General features: G+C 47.3%; 1 protein-coding gene across 14 annotated transcripts in view; it reads left to right on the top strand.

Moving 5' to 3' along the window:
- The window catches only part of CTPS2 (CTP synthase 2), a 196,239-nt gene that overhangs the window by 153,218 nt on the left and 27,108 nt on the right, over nt 1-15,913 (top strand). For all 14 annotated transcript variants that reach the window (XR_016228542.1, XR_519479.5, XR_016228543.1 and 11 more), the window contains exon 14: nt 2,057-2,153. Coding sequence is in view for 9 of the 14 variants with exons in the window: in XM_089324950.1 (XP_089181076.1) it covers nt 2,057-2,153 (97 nt within the window). In the remaining 5 variants the exon portion in view is untranslated. The remainder of the gene's footprint in view (nt 1-2,056; nt 2,154-15,913) is intronic.

The raw sequence follows: 15,913 nt of genomic DNA, 5'->3' as shown, positions 1-15,913 counted from the left end.
TGAGTAGTCCATCCACAAGGCATATGATGAAGAGTTTTCTCCATCCCTTCGCCTCAGTGGCTTGCAAGGCATCCTTGGGATACAGTGTTCAGAGAGTTCTGAAGGTTCTGTGGCACTGATAAGATCAGACATTTTCTTGGAAAATTCTACCATAGGAAATTGCAGCTGGCAAAGATTCCCATAGAGCAATATGCGGTAGGTAGGTATAGGAGGAAATACCAATCAAAGGAAAGTTTGAGGAGAGGAAAGTCTGAGCAATTCCATTAGAACAGGTTGACTCACCAAACCGGAGTCTGTTCTAAGAAATTAAACAAAAAAAAGATGATGGGGCCAGCGTTGTGGCACAGCAGGTTAAGCTGCTGCTTGTGATGCCATCGTCCCATATGGGAATGCCAGTTTGAGTCCTGGTTGCTCTTCTGTCCAGCTCCCTACTAATGCACCTGACAAGGCAATGGAAGATGGCCCAAGTGCTTGGACCCCTGCCATTTATGTGGGAAACCTGGATGGAGTTCTAAGCTCCTGGCTACAGCCTGGTGCAGACCTGGCTGTTGGGACCATTTGGGGAATGAACTACTGGATGGAAGATCTCTCTCTGTTTCTCCTTCTTTCTCTATCATCCTGCCTTTCAAATAAATAATAAATAAACACATATTTTAAAAAGATGAAACAAAGCCATGAAATCATAATAAACAAATGAATTACAAAATGAATGGGAATAGGCTTTTCATAGAAATCACTTGTTTCTAAATTTCTGGGGGAGTGATCATAAAGATAAATCTGAGATAATGTAGTCTGAATCCATTCATTCATTCAGGGCACATCAGGTGCCAGATCCATATATACCAGAGGCTTGGAAAGCAATGGTAAGGAAAAGCATCCCTGTCCTAGCTTCAAAAGGCTGACGCATTCTCGCAGTCCAAGGCACAAATGAAGAAGGGCAGCGGTGGGGGAGAAACTGGCCGTGTGAGGGCACAGAGAGAGGGCCCCGCCTAGCTGCGGCTCCTGGAAACACCAGCTGATATCAAGGTGGCTGAGCTGACGTCCCAGGGTGAAGGATGGTTTCATTGAGGACAAGAGCCAAGGAGAGTGGGGGAGGGCGGTGTTTTTGGCAGAGGGCACTGCAAGTGCCCAGTCCCTGTGATGGGAAGAAAGAAGATGCATTTGAGGAAGGGAAAGGCAGCTGTGGGCACAGCAGTCAGGGTGACAGGAAAGAAAGTTCTGTGAGATGAGGCTGGTGGCTCAGGCTCGGCCCGCACCACGTCATGAAGGATTTCAAGCAGGAGAGACGGCGCGCTAGGATTTGCCACTTATAGAACCACCGCCTGCGGTGTGCAGGGTGGACTGGGGCCAGCCGCAGGTTGAGCAGCCAGTCAGTGCACCAGTGCCATAGCCCGCGTGAGGGGCTGAGGTTCGGCTGTAGGCTGCGGCTGGGGAGAGGGCCGGCTGCGGGAAGTCTGAAGTGGGGGAGGCTGGGAGGGGCAAATCGATGGGACTTGACAGACTGGATGTGATGCACAGGCAGAGCTGAAGGGAGCCACTTGGACTTCTGACCCATAGTACTTGAGAACGGATGATATTCCGTTTTGGATTTTAAAGGAGTGTCTCTAATGGTTTTCTGTAAATAGGTAGTTGTGGTGTAACTTTCCACAAGGACCGACAGATTCACTTACAGAAAATCATTAGGAAAAGCAGTGAACCGTGAGAAGAGGCTGCTTGTGGGAGAGCCAAATACTGATGTGGGAAGCCTCGGGAGTCTAGAACTTGGCCTGGAACTTGGTCTGAGTAATGGCAGGAGGAAGGTCATCAAGATGCCCCATTACATTTTTTTCCCAAACGATTTGAACAAAAGCCGGGAAGCCGAGAGGAGAAGGAAGCGTGGGGGTGGGGGGGAATATGTGAAGTGCGCCCGTGTTTGAGCAGGAACACGAGAAGGCCTGTCAGGTGGTCTTGCGTATGGAACACGCCGAGCCAAAGATTGTTCCCCTCAAAGGAAAGCTCGAGATTGGGAAATTGCGTTTTGACCAGCTGCCAAACCAGCCGTGTTCTGTTTTCGAAGGTGATTGATATGCCGGAACACAACCCGGGAGATCTTGGAGGAACGATGAGGCTGGGAATCAGAAGAACTGTCTTCAGAACTGAAAATTCAATATTGAGTAAGTTTCCCAGATTGTTTATTTCTTAAGATGTTGGATGTTGTTCATGGGAGCACATGGGAGCCCAGCACTGGTGGGAGTTCCAACTCCCTCTCTAACCTGTCTCCCCTGCCTTCGCCGACCTTCCACGTGGGGCATTCCTGTCCCTGGAAAAGTTCTCTCTAGAGTGGGCCTCAGAAGGATACAACTGAATGCCCCTTCTCATCTGATCTACGTGACACCCTGTTCAGCAGGCTGCTTTGTGAGTTACAGGTGCTTTTGGAGTTGAACTTGGACTGGGAGAGACGGGCCTGATTCATCCTCAGTATTTTGAATCCTTAGCTCTCCATTATTTTGAAACAGACTATTTTGTTAGGAAAAAAAGGATTTATTTATATTTGCTGGGCAGAGTGACAGGGTGAGGTCAAACAGAGAGAGAGGGAGAGATCTTCCATCTGCTGGTTCACTCCCCAAATGGCCACAACAGCCATGTCTAGGCCAGGCTGACATCAGGAACCAGGAAATCCTTCCTGGTCTCCCACATGGGTTGCCAGGAACCCAAGTATTGGATCATCTTCTGCTTGCCCAGGTGCATTAGCAGGAAGCTGAATTGGAAGTGGAGCAGCTGGGACTCGAACTGGAGTTCTGATACAGGGTACTGGCACTGCTGCACCCAGTGCCAGCCCCAGGCTGCCCGTTTCATTGTTCCCAGTCTGTTTGACTGGTCTTAGCAACTCATTTGTGAACTTCCTGAGGGGCAGGGCAGTTAGGTCTCTCAGTGGTGTGTATCTCTATTCCCCCATATGCCTTAGCATGTGGAGAGGAAAGGGTGCTGTGGTTTGCCACCTGGCATTTTGCTCCTAATAAGGCTAATTCTAATTTCTGTGGAACTGTTTTCATAGATTAGCATGCATATGAGAATCATTTACTATGGAATAATCCCAAAGCCCTTAGATTGATTTGATAAATATGTCTTGGGGCAGGTTTTTGGTAAAGTGGTTAAGATGCTGCTTGGGATGCCTGCATCCCATATCAGAGTGCCTGGGTTCAAATCCTGGCTCCTCCACTTCTGATCCCTGGGAAGCAGTCAGTGATGGCTCAAGTACTTAGGTCCCTGCCACCCATGTGGAAGACCAGGATTGTGTTCTGGGGTCCTGGTTTCAGCCTGGCCCAGCCTGGCTGGTGCAGGCATATGGGGAATGAACCAGCAGGTAGAAGATCTCTCTTTGCCTATCTCTATCTCCGACTCTGTCTCTGTTGCTCTGCTTTTCAAACTAAAAAAAAAAAAGTGCCTTCCTCATGCTATATGCACTATGCTAGTTTCTGCATTTACAGCAGTGACCAGGACAGATACCAGCCCTGCTCTCCCGGGGCCTGCAAAACAAGTGGAAAAAGTGTGATCAAAGGGTAAGAGCATGGAGCTAAAGAGGCCAGACAGGGAGCGAAGGCCAGGGATCTCAGGGAGCCAGTGTCACTCCCAGGAAGTTAAAAGAACACCTTAGACAATTATCTTCTTAAGGAAGAATAAGACCAGAAATTTGAATTTCTCTTTTGTGGATGAATACAAAGCTTCTAAGGAATATAAAGCTTCCTAGCAAAGATAAAATTCAAAAAGAAAAAGTTTCAAAGTGAATCCATTTCCCTCCTGTGTGAGGATAAGAAGTCATTGTGCCCTAAGTGACTAACATTTTTCTTTACAAATAGAAGACTTTTTTTTTCTCTTCGGGGATGTTAACGATCCTTTGGCTTTCAGATGTTTTCAGATACTTTGAAACTTTGTTCAAATAATTGCTTGACAGAAAATGGTGAGTGAAAAAAAATGCTTTAAAATTGTATCTGCTGTAAAAGAGTCGATGGCAATCATACTAAGCTTTTTGAAAAGAGCATTATACTCAATATACTTAGAGACTTGATGGAAATAAGACTGATCTAAGATGTATTTTCTTTGCAATAGGCAGAAAATAAGGTTGATGGTTTTTATGAATCTTAAGTATAGCATCAAACCTTGTTTTGAAAAAATTTTAAACAGCTTTATTGAGATATAATTCACATACCATACAATTTATCTGCTAGTAGTATACAAATTATTGGTTTTTTTTTGTACTTCTAGTGTTCTGTAACCGTTGCCACAGTCAATTTTAGAGCACTTTCATCACTTTACATAGAAATTCTGTACCCCTTATATCTTTACCCCCCACTCTCCTTAGCCCCTAAGCAACTACTCATCTATCTCCTGTCTGTAGATTTGTCTACTCTGGACATTTAGGTAATTGGAGGTACTTATGAAAAGGTAGTCTTTTGAGTCTGCCTTCTTTCACTTAGCATAATATTTCCAAAGTGTGTCTATGGTTAGCATGTCTCAATACTTCTTCATTCTGTTTAACGGTCAAATAATATTACATTGTATGTGTGTATCCCATTTGGTTTATCCATTCATCAGCTGATGGACATTTGAGTTGTTTCCAGGTGATAATTTGTTGGATTTTGTTGCCTTAAATCTGAGTTCTGTTTCATAGTTTGCAAAAGGTATGTGGTGTATAGACCTGTGGTCCTCAAGAAGCATAGGGTTCGGCCCTCCCACCCATGTGAGCTTGTCTTCCAGTGGTCTCCACTTTGCTTGACTCTGTTGGGTATCATAAGAACAGCTCCATAGTGTTCTGTAAGCTTTTTCCCCCCAGTTTGTATATTTCTTTTGTAGGATCTTATTTTTTTAAAAAAAGATTTATTTAATTGAAAGGCAGAGTCAACAGAGAGAGGGAGATCTTCCAACTGCTGGTTCTCTCCCAAAATGGCAGCAATGGCTGCGGCCAGGCCAGGCCAAAGCCAGAAACCAGTGGGTACATGGGCCCAAGCACTATTTTCCCAGGCACATTAGCAAGGAACTGGATTGCAATGAGAGCAGCCAGGACTAGCTGGCCCCCCTTAACTTTTTCTTTTTTTTTATGATTTATTTATTTAGTTAAAAGAGTGACAGGGAGATTTTCCATCCGCTGGTTTACTCCCCAAATGGCCACACTGACTGGGGCTGGGCCAGACTGAACCCAGGAACCAGGAGCTTCATCCAGGTCTCCCATGTGGATGCAGGAGGCCAAGGACTTAAGCCATCTTCCACTGCTTTCCCAGGCACATTAGCAGGGAGCTGGATCAGAACTGGAGCAGCCAGTACTTGCACCAGTGCCCATATGGGATACTGGCACTGCAGATGGTAGCTTAACTTTCGGCGCCGCAGCACTGGGCCCCTAGTTATTCTTTTACAAGCTGGAACATTTCTGTTCTAGGATTCCGCCCCACTCCCTGCCCCTGTTGCACATTCCCCAGTCAGCACATTTTTGCAAGAATGGTATGAACAAAATATATTTGCCTATATTGCATATGAAAAATTGCTAGAAACTGTTTGATGCTATTCATTTTTTCTTCAAATTTGATTTATAGTCAAATGCTTACAATGCTTTGGATTAAGTGGACAAACCAGAGAAGTAAAGACTTCTTTAGTCAAACAGAGTGGCTTCGGGACCGACATTATGGTGTATCAAGGTTAAGCTGCTGCCTGTGATGTCAGTGTCCCATATGGGCATCAGTTTGAGTCCAGGCTGCTCCAGTTCTGATCCAGCTCCCTGCTAATGGCCTGGGAAAGCAGTGGAAGATGGCCCAAGTGTTTGGGCCCTTGCCCACATGGGAGACCCAGATGAAGCTCCTGGCTTCAAACTGGCCTAGCCCTGGTCATTGTGGCCATTTGGGGAGTGAATCAGCAGGTGGGAGACTTCTCTCTGTCTTTCCCTCTTTCTGTCTGTAACTCTGCATTTCAAATAAATAAATTAACAAATCTTTTAAAAAAGAGAGAGCATAGCTTGAAATAAGATTGAAGCCTACCATTATTGATAGATACAATGGCCAGATTACTAGTGATTCTAATTTTTTTAAATATTTATTTTATTTATATGAAAGACAGAGTTATAGAGAGAGGTAGGGGGAGAGAGAGAGATCTTCCATCTGAATCTACCGATTCACTCCCCAGATGACCGCAATGGCTGGAGCTACGCCAATCCGAAGCCAAGAGCCAGGTGCTTCTTATGGGTCTCCCTCGTGGGTGCAGGGGCCCAAGGACTTGGGCCATTCTCCAGTGCTATCCTAGGCAATAGCAGAGAGCTGGATCGGAAGAGGAGCAGCCGGGACTAGAACCGGTGCCAATATGGGATGCCAGCGCTTCAGGCCAGAGCTTTAACCCGCTGTGCCACAGCACCAGCTCCGATTCTAATTTTTATATTCAAAAACAATTCCTCTTTTTCCTTTAGTCAACTGTTAGTCCCTTAAGGGTTATGAGAACTGTGACTTCCCTTTTCCCAAAGTGGCGATTGTAGGTGTAAATTGATTTGGACAGAAGTGCTAGAGGGGAACATTTGCTCTATTTATAAGAAATGTGTTCCCAGAGGATCACTCCTGTCCTGCATTCTGTGTGTGTTGTCTTTGTCTGCAAAAGTGTTTTCTTATAAAACGACAGCGTGGGGGAATTGTCAAAGTTATTTCAAGGGTCTTTAGAAATGAGATATATTTCTTTTAAAAAATATTTATTTATTTGAAAGTCAGAGTTACACAGAGAGAGGAGAGGCAGAGAGAGAGAGGTCTTCTATCCGCTGGTCCTCTCCCCAACTGGCTGCAATGGCCAGAGATGTACCGATCCAAAGCCAGGAGCCAGGAGCCTCCTCCGGGTCTCCCATGTGGGTGCAGGGGCTCAAGGACTTGGACCATCTTTCATTGCTTTCCCAGGCCATAGCATAGAGCTGGATCAGAAGTGGAGCAGCTGGGACTTGAACTGGTGTCCACATGTGATGCCGGCACTGCAGGCAGCAGCTTTACCCACTATACCACAGTGACAGCCCCTGAGATATAGTTCTAAATCATGTCTATAACCCTATGCCTATGTATAAATTGCAGATTCATGGTGTTTTCCAAACTTCATCTATCGGGCTTAGTTTTTACATAGCTTTTCTTGTAGCCTAACTTTTTCAGGAAGTATGATCTGCTGATTCATTTCCTGTTGATACACATTTCAAGTTGGTTCTAGCATTTTTGTTCTTTTGAATGTTTCCTTAGGCTAGATTTCCAGGAGTCAGAATATTAGGTCAGAGTATATGAATGCTTTCATGAATGATAATTTTTCTAAAGCTTTATTTATTTGGAAGTTAAGAATCAGCAAGGGAAGAAAAGAGAAAGAGAGAGCTGGTCCAGTCCTCCCCCCGCCCCCATGGCTGCAACAGCTGGGACTGGGCCAGGCTGAAGCTAGGAGCCAGGAGCTCCATCCAGGTTTCCCACATCGGTGGCAAGAGCCCAGGCAGTTGGGCCATAGCTGTGCCAATCTGAAGCCAGGAGCCAGGAGCTTCTTTCAGATCTCCTATATGGGTACAGGGGCTCAGGCACTTGGGCTGCCCTCTACTGATTTCCCAGGCCATTAACAGGGAGCTGGATCAGAAGTGGAGCAGCTAGAACATGAACCAGTGCTGTATGAGATGCTGGAGCCACAGGCAGAGGCTTTACGCACTATGCCACAGTGCTGGCCCCAAAAATATAATTCTGTTTTTTTTTTAAGATTTATTTATTTATTTGAAAATCAGAGTTACACATAGAGAACACAGAGAGAAGGAGAAAGAGAGAGAGGTCTTTCATTTGCTGGTTCGCTCCCCAGTTGGCCACAACAGCTGGAGCTATGCTGATCTGAAGCCAGGAGCCAGGACCTTCCTCTGGGTCTTCCTGCATGAGTGTAGGGGCCCAAGCACTTGGGGTATGTTCCACTGCTTTCTCAGGCTATAGCAGGGAGCTAGACCAGAAGTGGAGCAGCCGCGATTTGAACCAGCGCCCAGATAGAATGCTGGCACTGCAGGCCGTGGCTTTACCTGCTATGCCATAGTGCTGGCCCCTGTATATCTCAATTTAAAACCTCATTTTCCGCTGTGGCACAGCAGGTTAAAGCGCTGACCTGAAGCACTGGCATCCCATATGAGCGCCGATTCGAATCCTGGCTGCTCCTCTTCCGATCCAGCACTCTGCTATGACCTGGGAAAGCAGTAGAAGATGGCCCAAGTCCTTGGGCCCCTGCACCCACGTGGGAGACCCGGAGGAAGCTCCTGGCTCCTGGGTTCGGATCAGCGCAGCTCTGGCCATTGCAGCCATCTGGGGAGTGAACCAGCAGATGGAAGACCTCTCTCTCTCTGTCTCTACCTCTCTCTGTAACTCTTTCAAATAAATAAAATAAATTTTTAAAACACAAAAAAACCCTCATTTTCTTTGGGACAATAGACAGTAGGACTTGTCTCTCCTTCTGTGATACCATTAATTGATTGATTAACTCCTGAAAAGGCATTGGCAAAGCAGGGTAAGTGGCTCAGAGCAGGGAAGTGTGCAGTGGGCTGCTTGGAAGAGTGAGAAATCCTGAAGGGGGTGTGGCTAGAGATGCAGCAGGGCAGGCTCAGGTGAGCGGCCAGCCACGGGCTCACAGAGGGGCTTTGCTACTTGAGGACTGGAAGACTAAAAAGAAACTATTGGTTTGCTTGTGGCTGTCAGGTGAGCACAAGAGATGAGAACACAGTGACCACGAAGACATTCAGGCAGGGCTCAGAGCTCCCTTAAGTGCTGGCTGGCAGCTTGTTTGCGTGTCTCCCGAATATCACAGAGCTCAGCCGTCGTTGAGAACGCCGTGGGACCTGTTGGAAGGGATTAGTAGCTGGCTGGGGACAGTACAGTTTCCACAACTGGAGACCAGAGTTCTGAGAATATCCTCAGGATAGGTGATGACAGCTGGCAGAGGCGGCCGCAGAGCCCTGCTGGGGGTGATGGTGACAGGAAGTCGGGGGGGGGGAGGGGGGGCGGCAGTGACGCCATCCGGATGTAGCAGGTGAAGATGGAATGCCTTAAGGAAAGACCCATGCCTTGCAGCGGCCTCTGCATTTCCTTTCTTATATTGAGGAGAAGCATTTCACTGTAATGGTTCCTCTGCCTCGCTCTAAGAGAATAAAAAGAAGAACACAGGCAGGAGGCCGACTGGGAAGATCCTGAGTGTGCCCCAGTGGTGAAGATCTGGGCAAAATTCACGGAACTGCAAGTGCAGAGTGCTTACGGCAGAATCCAGAAGCACGCAGAGAAATGGGAGCACGGTGGGACACCTTTTTCAGGACTAGAAAGATTGCTTGTGCTTTCTCACGTCTTAGCAAAGCAGCGATACAGGAAAACAGCTTCTCGTTCCTTGTGTCGTTGAATTGTTAGGGAGTTTTTTTGTTTGTTTGTTTGTTTTGTTTTTTATTTGACAGGTAGAGTTATAGGCAATGAGAGAGAGACAGAGAAAAAGGTCTTCCTTTACCGTTGCTTCACCCCCTCAAGTGGCCGCTACGGCTGGCGCTGCACCGATCTGAAGCCAGGAGCCAGGTGCTTCCTCCTGGTCTCCCATGTGGGTGCAGGGCCCAAGCACTTGGGCCATCCTCCACTGTACTCCTGGGCCACAGCAGAGAGCTGGACTGGAAGAGGAGAAACCGGGACTAGAACCCGGGGTGCTGGTGCCACAGGTGGAGGATTACCCAAGTGAGCCAGGCGCCGGCCCCATTAGGAAGTTTTTAACAATACACCATAAGAAAAACCTTGTCTGGGTAAGTGAGGTGGTTTACAAAAACAGTTTACAGGAGAGATTGCCAGGGATCTAGAGAGCCTGGAAGTCCATGCTGTGCTCATTTGCCAGTGTGCAGAGGAGCAAGCTGGGGCCTCAGGAGAGGAATCTGCCAGGTGGCCGCCGCGCCCACAGACTCCAGGTCCACTCCGAACAGGTGGCTCCTTTCCTTGCAGCTTCTTGCCCTTTCCCGGGGAAACCACTTGCTCAGGTGTATTTCTTAATATGGAGATTCGTAGGTCTGCAACGTAGCTCTTCGATCCTAACAACAGATGGCATTTGTGCCCCGCCCCCTTAGGAGACTCCACCTGGCACAGGCCCTGCGAGCGTCTCAAAGCTGGCATTCAGAATGGAGCGTCCACTAGGGTAGTAGTGGGAGGGGCATTGAGGAGAGGGGAGCAGGTGTCCTATATCTTGCAGGTTCTGTTGAGGCCCTCTTCTCCTGCTTCCTCGCTCCCCACCTGCCAGTGTGGACTAGCAGAAGAATACATACCATCTAAGAAAAGAGGTGCTGAGAATGAGATAAGAATACTTCATAGAATAGAAATGACATAAAATGATGAGAAAAATGTGACACTGCAATATGGAGTTAAAAGCAGTGGTACGCATTTTTAAACTAAGGTATTTTATACTAGAAAATCAAGATAAAAACAGAACACAAAATCAAAATTAAGCAAAGAGGATGAGTCTAGGTACTTAAGAGAAATGAGATGTTTCCTCAAAATTGCGGGGCCAGTGCTATGGTGCAGTGGTTTAAAGCCCTGGCCCACAGCACCAACATCCCATTTGGGTGCCAATTTGAGTCCCAGCTGCTCCACTTCTGATCCAGCGCCATGCTAATGTGCCTGGTAAAGCAGAGGAACATGGCCCAAGTCCTTGGGCTCTTACACCCACCTGGGAGACCCAGAAGAAGCTTCTGGCTCCTAGCTTTGGATCGGCTCAGCTCCAGCCATTGCAGCCATTTGGGGAGTGAACCAGCAGATGGAAGGCCTCTCTCTCTGTCTCTACCTTTTTCTCTAACTCTGTCTTTCAAATAAATAAAATAAATCTTAAAAAATTAATAATATCAACCCCCTCCATTTAAAAAAAAATTGGAGGTGGGGTCCCTGTTGTGGTGTAGTTGGTAAAACTTCCGCCTGAAATGCTGGCTTCCCGGCCAGCGCCACAGCTCAGAGGCTAATCCTCCGCCTGCGGCGTTGGCACTCCGGGTTCTAGTCCTGATTGGGGCGCTGGATTCTTTCCTGGTTGCCCCTCTTCCAGGCCAGCTCTCTGCTGTGGCCAAGGATTGCAGTGGAGGATGGCCCAAGTGCTTGAGCCCTACACCCGCATGGGAGACCAGGAGAAGCACCTGGCTCCTGGCTTCGAATCAGCGTGGTGCGCCAGCCACAGCGCGCCAGCCGCGGCGGCCATTGGAGGGTGAACCAACGGTAAAGGAAGACCTTTCTCTCTGTCTCTCTCTCACTGTACATTCTGGAAAAAAAAAAAGGAAAGAAAAAGAAATGCCGGCTTCCCATATGGGTGCCAATTTGAGTCCCAGCTGCTCCACTTCTGATCCAGCTCCTTGCTCATGTGTCTGGGAAAGCAACAGGAGAGTGCCCCAAGTCCTTGGGCCAAGTCCTTGGGCCCCTGCACCCACGTGGGAGACCTGGAAGAAGCTCCTGGCTCCTGGCTTTGGATCAGCCCAGCTCCTGCCATTTGTAGCCATTTGGAGAGTGAACCGAGGGATGGAAGACTCTCTCTCTGTTTCTGTCTCTGTCTCTCTGTAAGTCTGTCTTTCAAATAATAAGATCTCTCTCTGTCTCTCCCTCTCTATCTCTGCCTTTCAAATAAATACATAAATTTAAGAAAATCAAAATTGGAGGAATGATGTCTGCAATCCAAAACCAATAAAGAAAAAAGGAGAAAGCTGGCAGCTGGCCTCGACTCTGTACTTTCTCTTTTTTTTTTTTTTAAAGATTAACTACCATGAGGGTGGGGGTGGGCAAGACCTTTAATGGGTTAAAATATATCAGACAGAACTACCCAGTCGCAAAGTAGAGAAAGAAATGGTGTAATTTGGCAGAGTGATTTGTTTCTGATAGCACCTTAGACACGTGGTGGGTGTCTTGCTGCCTACATTGTGAGTATTTTATAGGTCCTAAGATGTCAGTTGTCTTTCTCCAAAGCTTTGCTGACGTTAGGAGACATTTGCTGCACATTAGGCTTATGTACAGTTAATCTCTGTTGCATTTAAAAAGTTTTTTATTTGAAAGGTAGAGTGACAGTGACAGTGAGAGAGAGAGTGTGAGAGTGAGAGTGAGAGAGAGAGAGAGAGAGAGAGAGAGAGAGAGAATCAGTCTTCAGTCTGCTGATTCACTCCCCGAATAGCCACAACAGCCAGGGCTGGGACAGGCCAGAGGCAGGAGCCAGGAGCTCCATCCGGGTCTCCCACATGGGTGTCAGGGGTCTAAGTACTTGGTATATTATCCACTGCTTTCCCAGATGCATTATTAGGAAGGGAGCCAGGACTCTAACTGGAGGAGCTGGAGCTGGAACTGGCCTTCTGAAATGGGAAATGGGTGTCCCGCGCAGTAGCTTAACCCACTGTGCCACAATGCCCAGCCCCTAATTCCTGTTGCATTTTATTTTGTCTCCACAAAGACTAGGATGGAAAAGCAGACTGCCATTTGTCGTTGAGATTTTCCCCTGTGCCTAGACCACCACATGGCTTCTGTGCTCAGGACATCAGTCCGGAGGACCACTAGTAACAGCGTTGTGGATCTGCCTCTTCCGGCTGTGTTTTCCAATCAGCCGCGTCTAAGAGCTTTTTGCCCTGTCAGTGAATGTCCTGTAGTTTCAGTGGCAGCATGGGTTGGTTGGTCCCAACTGGAAGTGCATGTGGGAGTGACTAAGGTGCTTGTTTTTTTTTTTTTTTTTTAAGATTTTATTTATTTATTGGAGAGGTAGAGTTACAGATGGAGAGAGGGAGAGACAGAGAGAAAGGTCTTCCATCCACTGGTTCACTCCCCAAATAGCCGCAACAGCTAGAACTGGGCTGATCTGAAGCCAAGAGCCAGGAGCTTCTTCTTGGTCTCCCACGTGGGTGCAGGGGCCCAAGGACTTGGGCATCTTCCACTGCTTTTCCAGGCCATAGCAGAGAGCTGGATCAGAAGAGGAGCAGCCGGGTCTTGAACTAGCGCTCATATAGAATGCTGGCATCACAGGCGGAGGCTTAGCCCACCACGCCACAGTGCCGACTCCCATCAAGGTGCTTTTTAAAAGCGCACATGCCTGCACACCTCACTGAGAATTATCTAATGAGAATCTCTGGCACCATGCCCTGGCATGAGCATTCTTAGTTTTATTTTGTTTTCAAGGTGTTCTCAGAATTTAACTGGTGTCATTTTGAACTGATTCTTTTTTATTTTTTATTTTTTGACAGGCAGAGTGGACAGTGAGAGAGAGAGACAGAGAGAAAGGTCTTCCTTTGCCGTTGGTTCACCCTCCAATGGCCGCTGCAGCCGGCGCGCTGCAGCCGGCGCACCACGCTGATCCGAAGGCAGGAGCCAGGTGCTTCTCATGGTCTCCCATGGGGTGCAGGGCCCAAGCACCCGGGCCATCCTCCACTGCACTCCCTGGCCACAGCAGGGAGCTGGCCTGGAAGAGGGGCAACCGGGACAGAATCCGGAGCCCCTACCGGGACCAGAACCTGGTGTGCCGGCGCCACAAGGTGGAGGATTAGCCTATTGAGTCACGGCACCGGCCAGAACTGATTCTTAACATAGAGTTTTAAAGAAAAGTTTAATATTTTTAGCTAGTATAGCAACTCTTTAGTTTTGTAAATTCATTTTTGAAATATTTATAAGCAATCAAGAAAGATTTTGAAGCACAAAGTAAAATTTCTAACATTCTAGAAACAAATTAAATAATATCCTATATACATTATACATAGATCTATTTCATTTAATCAACAGATATTTACTGAATACTTCCTTTTGTACTAGGTTATGTCCCGGCACCATGATGCAGTAGGTTAATGCTCCATCTGTGGCACCGGCATCCCATATGGGCGCTGGTTCTAGTCCCGTCTGCTTTACTTCCAATCCAGCTCTCTATTGTGGCCTGGGAGAAGCAGTGGAAAATGGTCCAAGTCCTTGAGTCCCTGCACCCGTGTAGGAGACCGGGAAGAAGCTCCTGGCTTCGGATTGGTGCAGCTCCAGCCGTTGCAGCCATTTGGGGAGTGAACCAACAGAAGGAAGACCTTTCTCTCTGTCTCTCCCTCTCACTGTAACTCTGTCTCTCAAATAAATAAACAAAATCTTAAAAAAATTGAGAGAAGAATACCTCTGTAGTCTGGTAAATTGTAGAGCTTATGTTCTTGTTCCATTCGTTCTATTTGGATCTTATTATCTGGAGCTAGCAATAGCAATCACTTACATGGTTTGCTTACCATTCTAAGTGCTTCACACATTTTGGTTTATTTAACCTCCATGATAACCCTAGAAAGTGGGGGCTATCATTCCCATTTGCAGATGAGGAAACAGAGGCAGAGACATTAGCACTTTATCTGAGCCACACATCCATTAAATGGTGTGGTAGAATTTCAAGGCAGGTAGTGTGGCCCAGAGTCACTACATCTCTCCCTCCCTTCCTGGCACTTCTGAGCTATTTTAGAAGCACCATGCAGTTTCAGAAGTTCTCATGATAGCCTGCTGGTCCTGAACCCTCAGGCACACTCTAGAGATTCATGCCATTTTTCTCACCATCTCTGGTGATGTTGGCAGGCCGTGTTATTGGATTTACTAAGTCCTCTGTTGCATTGAAGGAAGCAGAGAAGAAATTGGCCCGTAGGAGGAAAAAATAATGGACAGAATCAGAGGTCGTAGAAGACATAGGATCCTCTGAAGGTTAGGTCCATATTATTCAACCCCTTTTTTCTGTAACTTCCTGATGGGATGTGTGTGTGTGTGTGTGTGTGTGTGTGTGTGTGTGTGTGTGTGGAGAGAGAGAGAGAAAGAGCGAGCGAGCGAGCCAGGAGCCTCCTCCAGGTCAACCACATGGGTGCAGGTGCAGAGGCCCAAGGAGTTTCGCCATCTTCCACTGTTTTCTCAGGCCACAGCAGAGAGCTGGATTGGAATTGGAACAGCCGGGACTTGAACCGACACTGCAGGCAGTGGCTCTACCTGCTACACCACAGCACCAGCCCCTTTTCAGCCCCTTTTCTTGAGAGGTATCTGGTGATGGTGCAGTGCCTTTTCACCTGACACTGCAGTCTCCAAGCATCTCACTGACCGCCGTGCCTATTGCCACACAGGTTACGCCCACGACACTGCCCTGAGCTGCAGCCTCTCAGCACATGAATGTGTTGAGCTAACTCCGCAGATGATTCTGAGCCACATAATGCTGGTATTAGAGGTCCTATCATTTAATCTACCAGTCTAATTGTTTTAAAGATTTATTTTATTTATTTGAAATGCAGAGTTACAGAGAGGCAGAGAGAGAGAGAGAGGTCTTCCATCTGCTGGTTCACTCCCCAGTTGGCCACAACTGCCGGAGCTCTGATCTGAAGCCAGGAGCTTCTTCTGGGTCTCCCACATGGGTGCAGGGGCCCAAGGACTTGGGCCATCCTCTGCTGCTTTCCCAGGCTATAGCAGAGAGCTGGATCAGAAGCAAAGCAGCTGGGACTCAAACTGGCGCCCATATGGGATGCCGGCACTATAGGTGGTGGCTTTATCCGCTACTCCACAGTGCCAGCCCAGGTCTAATATTCTTCCTACCAGTTTGTTTGCAGTTTGTAAGCTACTAGGTAGTGCTACAGTGCTCATCTTCATGGTTAAATATTTCTTCTCATTTCTATTTTCTGGAGTAAATTTTTAGAAGTCAAATGTTAGAGTCAGTGAAGAGGTCTATTTTTAAGGAGGTACATAAACTAATATGCCCAGTAATGTGTGGAAATAGGAGGCATTGGTGCCATGGAAACAGCACTGGGACCGGTGAGAGACCTGTACTGCCCACCAGGGTAGTGTTTGGTGCAAATCCTTTGGTTTGATTTCCTTTCCTTTGGTTTCATTTTCTTCTTTTGTAAAATGAGCCCCATTGTGAGTCTTCATCAAAGTGACATCATTCATGGACATTACTTGGTCTCTCAGTCCCA

This window comes from Oryctolagus cuniculus, chromosome X (assembly GCF_051225735.1).
Source record: "Oryctolagus cuniculus isolate XC-2025 breed Fujian yellow rabbit chromosome X, ASM5122573v1, whole genome shotgun sequence".
Taxonomy (NCBI): domain Eukaryota; kingdom Metazoa; phylum Chordata; class Mammalia; order Lagomorpha; family Leporidae; genus Oryctolagus; species Oryctolagus cuniculus.
This window is presented reverse-complemented; position numbering and strand designations above follow the sequence as displayed.